General features: G+C 50.3%; 3 protein-coding genes across 3 annotated transcripts; 2 read left to right on the top strand and 1 right to left on the bottom strand.

Moving 5' to 3' along the window:
- The first annotated feature begins 73 nt into the window (after positions 1–73).
- Positions 74–548, top strand: LOC108019606 (uncharacterized). The gene has a single exon (XM_017087484.4). The coding sequence runs from the start codon at positions 185–187 to the stop codon at positions 488–490; it is 306 nt and encodes a 101-aa protein (XP_016942973.2). The 5' UTR covers positions 74–184; the 3' UTR covers positions 491–548.
- A 100-nt stretch (positions 549–648) lies between these two features.
- Positions 649–2903, top strand: LOC108019605 (mitochondrial-processing peptidase subunit alpha). Its single transcript, XM_017087483.4, has 6 exons — positions 649–846; positions 934–1312; positions 1368–1784; positions 1841–1981; positions 2037–2541; positions 2599–2903. The coding sequence occupies exons 1-6, from the start codon at positions 791–793 to the stop codon at positions 2769–2771; spliced, it is 1671 nt and encodes a 556-aa protein (XP_016942972.3). The 5' UTR covers positions 649–790; the 3' UTR covers positions 2772–2903.
- Positions 2904–3912: 1009 nt separating this feature from the next.
- On the bottom strand, positions 3913–8219 carry drosha (ribonuclease 3 drosha). The gene is made up of 3 exons (XM_017087824.4): positions 6643–8219; positions 4264–6588; positions 3913–4202 (listed from the first exon to the last, which is right to left on the bottom strand). Exons 1-3 carry the CDS (start codon positions 8144–8146, stop codon positions 4072–4074), a joined length of 3960 nt encoding a protein of 1319 aa, XP_016943313.2. The 5' UTR covers positions 8147–8219; the 3' UTR covers positions 3913–4071.
- Positions 8220–8230: the final 11 nt, after the last annotated feature.

Below are 8230 nucleotides of genomic sequence, written 5' to 3'. Positions count from 1 at the left end.
TCAGCTGATTTTCAAATATTTCGATTCGAACAAATAGCTGTACATATGTATGTATATGAGCCATCGACATGGTCAAAATCACTTCAGTTCACAAAAGCCACGGGCCCGCAGAGTCAGTCTTAAACGGGTTCGGCCAGCAAAAAGTAAAAGTTCCCTGTCCGCGTGTGAGTGTAATTGTAAGATAATGAGTTTAATTACAATATTGCTCAAGACGGTGTTTGTACTCGCATTGGCCGTCCTCTTTGGATACGACACTGTGGCCGCCTATGATCCAAATGATCCCAAGATAGCCGAGTGCTGCCTGCCGCCTGAGGGCAATTTCGAGGCCTTCTATCCGCGGGAAGTGGACGGCATCCCCAACAGCGCCTCACGTCCTGCCCACGGACATGGCAGCTTCTTCAAGCACCGGAACCCAGCGCTGGTGGACACAAAAAATGCAGCTGCCTATGGCTATCGGTTTGATGGCAAGAGGCGTTTCAATTTTGACTAGCGTTGTTAAGCCGACCAATCTGTATTATACACAAATAAAGTCCATTTCAAAACGAAAATTTTAAGATTTATCACTGTAACGGAAAACCGAGCTGCAAGCGGGCTGGCAACCCTTTCACTCGTGCAGCCCTGGGGTTTTGTGTGACTGACACTTAAGGCAAGAGCAGAAGAAGAAGAAATCAACATTTTTTCTTCGAAATTCACTCGTTTAAAAAGAATAAAAAAATATGTTTCTGAATCAAATTCAAATATAAATCACATAAATTTGTTAATACCATTACCGAAGCCAAATCACCAGCACATGATGAACGCGCGCAGCATCGGCATGCTGAAAATGCTCAGACACTCCTGGCGCACGTAAGAATCTCGTGGGGTGGTGAAAGGTGGGGTGTTATGGAGCCGGCGAAAAATAACGATTGCCCTTTTCCGCTGAATGTAATGCAGGTTTCCACGCCGCTTGGCCACCAAGGTGACCACGCTGGGCGGCGACGAGGTAGGCAGTGGCACCGGAATCGGCCAGATTACCGGCGGAGTGCGGGCGACCGATGGGCCACAGAAGGTGAACACGCCGTCCAAGGAGATCGTCACCCACCTGCCGCCCCTCACCGAGCCACTGCCCAACTTGCCGGAGGCCGTTTACGCAGCTCCGCTGGCGGAGAGCGCCATTACCAAGGTCACCACGCTGCCGAATGGCCTGCGGGTCGCTTCGGAGCCGCGGTACGGACAGTTCTGCACTGTGGGCCTGGTAATCGACTCCGGACCGCGATACGAGGTGGCCTACCCCAGCGGCGTCTCGCACTTCCTCGAAAAGCTGGCCTTCAATGTGAGTTTGCTTCTGTTGAGTAAGATCCTTGCTAACTGGGCTACCCATTCCAAAGTCCACAGTCAACTTTCCCAACAAGGACGCCATACTTAAGGAGCTGGAAAAGAACGGTGGCATCTGCGACTGTCAGAGCTCTCGGGATACGCTCATCTATGCTGCCAGCATCGACAGCCGGGCCATTGATTCTGTGACGCGTTTGCTGGCGGACGTCACCCTGCGGCCCACGCTCAGCGATCAGGAAGTGAGTTTGGCCAGGCGCGCCGTTAACTTTGAGCTGGAGACGCTGGGCATGCGGCCGGAGCAGGAGCCCATACTGATGGACATGATCCACGCGGCGGCCTACAGGGACAACACCTTGGGCCTACCGAAGCTGTGTCCGCTGGAGAATCTAGACCACATCGATCGGAAGGTGCTGATGAACTACCTCAAGTACCATCACTCTCCCAAGCGCATGGTCATTGCTGGTGTGGGCGTAAGTCTTTGGCAAAGTTTATGTTTTGGAATTTTAATAAAGGAAACTTTTGCTAGGTGGATCACGATGAGCTGGTGAATCATGTGAAAAGATACTTCGTAGAGGACAAAGCCATATGGGATTCGGAAGCCCTGGACGACTTAGGCCCCAATCAAGTGGATACATCTATTTCCCAGTACACTGGAGGAATAGTAAAGGTGGGTCCCACAAAAACCCATTATTACCTTTATAAAAGCTTTCCATTACCCATAGGAACAATGCGAAATCCCTATCTATGCAGCCGCTGGTCTTCCCGAGTTGGCTCACGTGGTCCTTGGCTTCGAAGGCTGCTCCCACCAGGACAAAGACTTTGTGCCGCTGTGCGTACTGAACATCATGATGGGCGGTGGTGGCTCTTTCTCGGCCGGCGGTCCTGGCAAGGGCATGTACTCCCGACTGTATACAAAGGTGCTGAACCGCTACCACTGGATGTACAGCGCAACGGCGTATAACCATGCCTACGCCGACACCGGGCTGTTCTGCATCCATGGCAGCGCACCGCCACAGCACATGAACGACATGGTCGAGGTGCTAACCCGCGAGATGATGGGCATGGCCGCAGAGCCGGGCCGGGAGGAGCTGATGCGCTCTAAGATCCAGCTGCAGTCCATGCTGCTGATGAACTTGGAGTCGCGACCCGTTGTGTTCGAGGATGTGGGCCGTCAAGTGCTGGTAACAGGACACCGCAAACGACCCAAGCATTTTATCAAGGAAATTGGTGAGGTCTTCGATGATACTATCGAACTTTTTAATTAATGATTTTAAAATGTTTCAGAGAGTGTGACTGCTGCCGACATCCAGCGCGTGGCCCAGCGCCTCCTGAGTTCCCCGCCCTCGGTGGCTGCCCGCGGCGACATCCACAATCTTCCCGAGATGAGCCACATCACCAACGCAGTCAGCGGATCGGGACGCTCCGGACTGGGCCGGCGGCTTTCCCTGTTTAAATAGCGCTGGATGTGAGACCGCTACGATCTGAGAGATCACTTCGCTTTGTTGGACTCGTATCTCACAATTTTGTACGAAGGGCAATCGTGTTAAGTTTAAATTGGCTTAAATATTGACCAAAATTAGATTCGGTTATTTTACCAAGCGTTTCCTTTGGCTGACATTGGGTTAACATATGTGTATCTAAGCTTATAAAGACGGGCCTATCTTTGGGTACTTCTAAGTAAATAGTCGAGGAATAACACAAAATACTTTTTCAAAATGTGTTGGGAAGAAATATCAAAAAAGATTTGGCAATGATATTACATATATTTAAAGCCACATGATGAAATTGGAAAAAATGTATAATCTATGTTTTAGGAAAATTTGTTAATGTTTTGGTTTGCAAAGGTAATAAGTAAAGTTTCTAGGTAATCTACCAAACGTGATACAATTTTTATACCCTTGCAGAGGGTATATTGATTTCAGTCAGAAGTTTGCAACGCAGTGAAGGAGACGTTTCCGACCCCATAAGGTATATATATTCTTGATCAGCATGACTAGACGAGTCGATCTAGCCACGTCCGTCTGTCCGTCCGTTTCTACGCAAACTAGTCTCTCAGTTTTAAAGCTATCGGGCTGAAACTTTCCCAAAAGTTTTATATCTTTTGCAGGTAGTATATAAGTCGGAACCAGCCGGATCGGACAACTATATATTATAGCTCCCATAGGAATAATAGGAAAAACAAATTTAAAAAAATTATATCTTTGGTGTTTTTTAGCATATAACCTCCTAAGCTTGGAAATAACATTTTTTATTAGTTTTGAATTTAGAATTTAATTTTATCAAAATCGGAAGACTATATCATATAGCTGCCATAGGAACGGTCGTAAAATTGGTGGAAAAATAATATGAAACAAATTATAGCTTCGGTGTTTTTCAACATATAACCTCCAACGCTTGGAAATACAATTTTTTAATTAGTTCTGAATTTCGAATTTAATTTTATCAAAATCGGACGACTATATCATATAGCTGCCATAGGAACGATCGGAAAATTGGTAGGAAAATAATAAGAAACAAATTATAGCTTCGGTGTTTTTTGACATATTATCTTATACTATTGGGAATATAATTTTTTGTTTTTTTAAATTTAATAATTATAGCTGCAAGGGTATATAGGCTTCGGCTTGCCGAAGCTAACTTCCTTTCTTGTTATGCTCATGCTAAGTGCAATCTTTTGATATTAACTAATGCGGACATTTTTCCGTTCCGTACCTACGATTCTCACTACTAAAATTGGGCCTCTACTATCAGATACTTTTATCCCAATGATGTTAGGGATGATACCGAAGAACTCTTTCTAACGCGGCGCTGACGCTTGGCAGATGAGCTGGACGCATCGCTATCGCTGCTGCTGCTGCTATTGCCACTTCTATTCAACTTTAAGGGCACTGGAAAAGGGAATGATATATATGTAGCTATATACACCGCACATTCTGTCTGTAAACTTACTTGTTGGGCTCTTGAGAGCAGTGCTTTCAAAGTCATCATCCTCTGGCAGCTCGTCGCTGGAAATGTTCTCGTGCATGCGATACTGCTTAGGCAGGTGACTTTCATCCTGTAGCGGAGCCGCATACTTCGGCCGCTTGACCTTCTCCTCCTGTTGCTGCCGATCACTGTCGTTGTCCAACTCGTTTCCCGTTTGCTTCTTGATGCTCTTGGCGATCACGCGTTTCTGGTGATCCAATTGCGGAAAGAGATCCCTCGAATTCTCTAGTGCCTGCTTGGCCGCGTTCATCTCCGCCTGCTGGATGGAAGAGCCACTGGAGGTGGCCAGCCGCTTCGAGCGGAAGTACACGGCCACCTTGTACACCCGCGTGTTGGTTGGACCACTAGCTTCCACTACCTTATAGTAGGGAATGTCCGGTTCGCCTCCATCCATTGTGCGCAGAGTGAGGCAGCACTGCTGCAGCTTGGACTTGGGATCATTCCAGTCCTGGTTCATGATGAAGAGCTGTAGGCGCGGGAACAGGCATACGTGACAGAACTGCTCGCAATACAAGAGACCCTTGTCCACGTATAGGGCGCCCAGAAAGGCCTCCAGAAGATCGGCGCGATCCTTGGTTTTCAAATCTGCCTTGGGATTGGCATAAACCGCATACTTGGGCATTCCCAAGTCATCGCAGACCACCGCTTGTGTGCGGTTATTAACCAGTGAGGAACGCAGTAGGGACAAATGACCCTCGTGATGCTCGGGGAAGTGGCGGTACAGATACTCCGAGCAAATCAACTGCAACACTGTGTCTCCCAGGAACTCTAATCGCTGATTGGACCCCAAGGTTAAGTGTGTGAATCCAATGGATCGATCGGTAAACGCGCGGGCCAAGAGCCGGATGTGCTTGAACTTGATTCCGATGGAGTCCTCAAACTTGGTGAGCTCCTTAAGCACTCGATAGGAATCAATGCAGTTGCGATCACCTAGTGGCTCCTGTTCCTGCAACGGATGCTCTGGCAGATTTTTCCATATACTTAACAGCTTGTCGTCCTGCCGAAAAAGGGCATCCGTAAATACCTCATCCGCCACCTTGATCCCACCATCCAGGAGAAGGGCACCCATAAGTGCTTCAAAGCAGTTGGCCATGGCATGGCGCAGCTCCAGCTCGTGGCACAGATCGGACCCGTGGGCATACAGCATGAACTCTTCCAGTTGCAGCTTCTTGGCCAGCAGGGCCAGGTGCTGGTTCTGGACAATCGCTGCCCGATATGTGGCCAAGCCACCCTCCTCTAGTTCCGGGAACATGAAGAACAGATGTATCGAGCTCAAGAACTCAACAACAGCATCGCCGAGAAATTCAAGCCTCTCGTTGTGTGTGATATTCGAAACAGTTTCGTGATCCTTGCCAAACCGGGACATGATGCTCACTAATGTGTTGATTCCCCGCTTGCGGGTGTTCATATAGTGGATCTTACGATCTCCGTATTCCGGTTGCCGGATGCCGCAGTTGGTTAGCGAGTTGCGGGCATGATCCGGATTGGTGCCGTAGTTCTCTTTGTAGGAGGGATGCGTCAGCGCCAACTGAAGCAAATAGCGATTTTTGAAGCTATAACCGATGCTCTCCTCCAGCAGGTCCAGTGACTTATGGAAGCGGAGGTGACCTGTTAGAACAGGAACCAGCATGGCGTGCTGCACCACATCGCACATAATTCCCGTGCGATAAAATCCCTCTGAGCTGATGGCCACCGTGATGTTGCGCTTCATACGCCCCTGCGTACGCATCTCCTGAAGGCGTTGTTCCTTCTCCTCAAGTTTGCGCTTATCCTTGAACGAGGGCTTTGACATATTGGCCATCAGATGCCGGAACTTGACGTACTCCCGCCACGCCTTCTGGTACTCCGGATTGCCCGCGTAGCTTAGCTGGGGCGGTCGAATACCAAAGTGCACAATTGCGGGATGCGAGATTCCAGTCTCGCGATCCACGCACTCGGGTAGATCGGAGTTGTTCCTGTCCAATTGATCTACGCGCAGGGAGCACGGCTTGTGTCCCGGCTTTGTGACCAGCATTCCCTTGATGAAGTCCACGTAGTTCTGCCACTCGCTTTGACTGATCTGGTTCAGGTGCAAAAGCTGCTGCCGTTCCACTAGCTGGGCGGAGTTATCCAATAGGTAGCGGAGTACCTCGACCATGGCCAGAACCTCCTTTCCATTATCTGGAAGATCGCGAACGAAACGGGGTAGGAAGTGGAATGCCGGGCAGGATTCCTCAGCGCTGCCAGACACCACATTAGGCATCAAATTAAAATCCACCAGCTCCAGCAGTTCATGGAACAGGTATTTGACTGAAATCAAGCATCGGGTTCAGATAATATTAACCATTTTTTAGTTTTACTTACAAAAAAGATCCAACTCGTGGATCGTAAAGTTCTCTGGCATTTTCTCCTCCTCGTACTCAATGGTGTACTCGATGTTGAAACGGATCACTTTACACACTGGCAGATCAGTAAGACGCACGTGCGAGAGAAGCGAGAAGCCCTCGAACAGGAACTCGTGCTCATCATGCTTGATGATGGTGGGTGTCTTGGTCAGAAAGTTTGTGGGTGGCGAGATGCTGATCCTGTAGTGGAAAAGCTTTCCGGCATTGTTGCTGTTTGGGTCGCACAACTTGTAGCCAGTTTCGCCCGGATAGATGCCATGGCGGATCCCAATGCGCCGAGACTTGGCCGAGCAACGACACAAAGGACCGTCGTTCATCTCACCGGCATCGTTGTGCCAGAGATCAGCGTGAACCCTCTGCGGATGCTGCACCTTGCGTGACAACTCCTCCATGCAGCAGTCTTGCTCGATCTTAAAGGCGTCGTCGTCGGAGTCCTCGTCAGAGGAAGAAGAGGATGAGCAGGCCTCTGACTTGTGTTTATGCTTGCAGACACGCCGGCGCGCCTTCCTCGGAGGCGGCACATATACGGGAAGCTTCTGGCGTACCCGCTCCGCTCTCTGCAACAGCTCCTCGTCGAACAGGTTGCACAGCTTCTGCAGCCGCACGCGACCCTTGACCTCGTTCTCGCTCTTAGTGCGCTCGTAGTAGGGCTCAGCTGGCGAAGATCGCACCCAGGATTCGGCCGGTGCATCCGCCTCGCTGAGGGCGTTCATCTTCTTGACATAATCCTCTGGTTTCTCGCAGAAGTTGGAGCACCACTGCCGCAGGAGGCGGTCCCTTTCGGTCTCCACTTTGGGCTTAGGTCTGGGCTTCTCTACGGGCTCGCTTCTCTCCCTCTCGCGATAGCTGCGCTGCGGGTAATCCTCGCTGCCTGCACCCCTTCCGGATCCATAGTAGCCATGGTGGGATCCCTTTGGCGGCCTGTGGGCATAGTGTCCATGTCCATGTCGTGATTCGTAGGCATATCGGGGCTCTTGCGGATGTCGGTGTTCCTGGCCATGTCGCTGCTCATAACGCTTTCCCGAGCTGTAGCCTGGATAATGGTGGTAGCCTTGGCTGGAGCCATAGGAACTATACCTCTCCCTTTCCGATGATTGTCGGTAGTTGGAGGCGTATGCGGGATAGCGCTCTGGGTACTTGTAACTCTCGTGGGGATAGGATGTTCCTGGTGCCTGGTAAGCAGACTCCTGTCCATAGAACTTCTGTGCTGGATCCTGGTAAGCATAGCCATCGTAGCCGTATGTCGCCTGCTGCTGGTAGGGATCGTAGCTGGGGATGGAGCCGGCGTGAAGAGTCGATGCCACCGGATACACGTAATCCTGAGCTTGGGTTTCATTGGACAAGTAAGTGTGCGAGGCCACACCGACTCCCGGCGGAGACAGGGTATCGTCTGACTCGGGCGGGGGTGGAGGAGGCGGCGGAGGAGGCTGGACAGGCGGCGGCGGTAAAGGCGGTTGGTACATGACGATGTTTCTTTATGGAAAACTTCCTGCAAAACCGGCAGGTTGTTTTTTTTTCCACCGCGAATGGACCGATCTGGCAACTCC

This window comes from Drosophila suzukii, chromosome 2R (assembly GCF_043229965.1).
Source record: "Drosophila suzukii chromosome 2R, CBGP_Dsuzu_IsoJpt1.0, whole genome shotgun sequence".
Lineage (NCBI taxonomy): Eukaryota > Metazoa > Arthropoda > Insecta > Diptera > Drosophilidae > Drosophila > Drosophila suzukii.
Note: the sequence above shows the minus strand (reverse complement) of the source record. Positions and strands in the feature narration are given on the sequence as shown.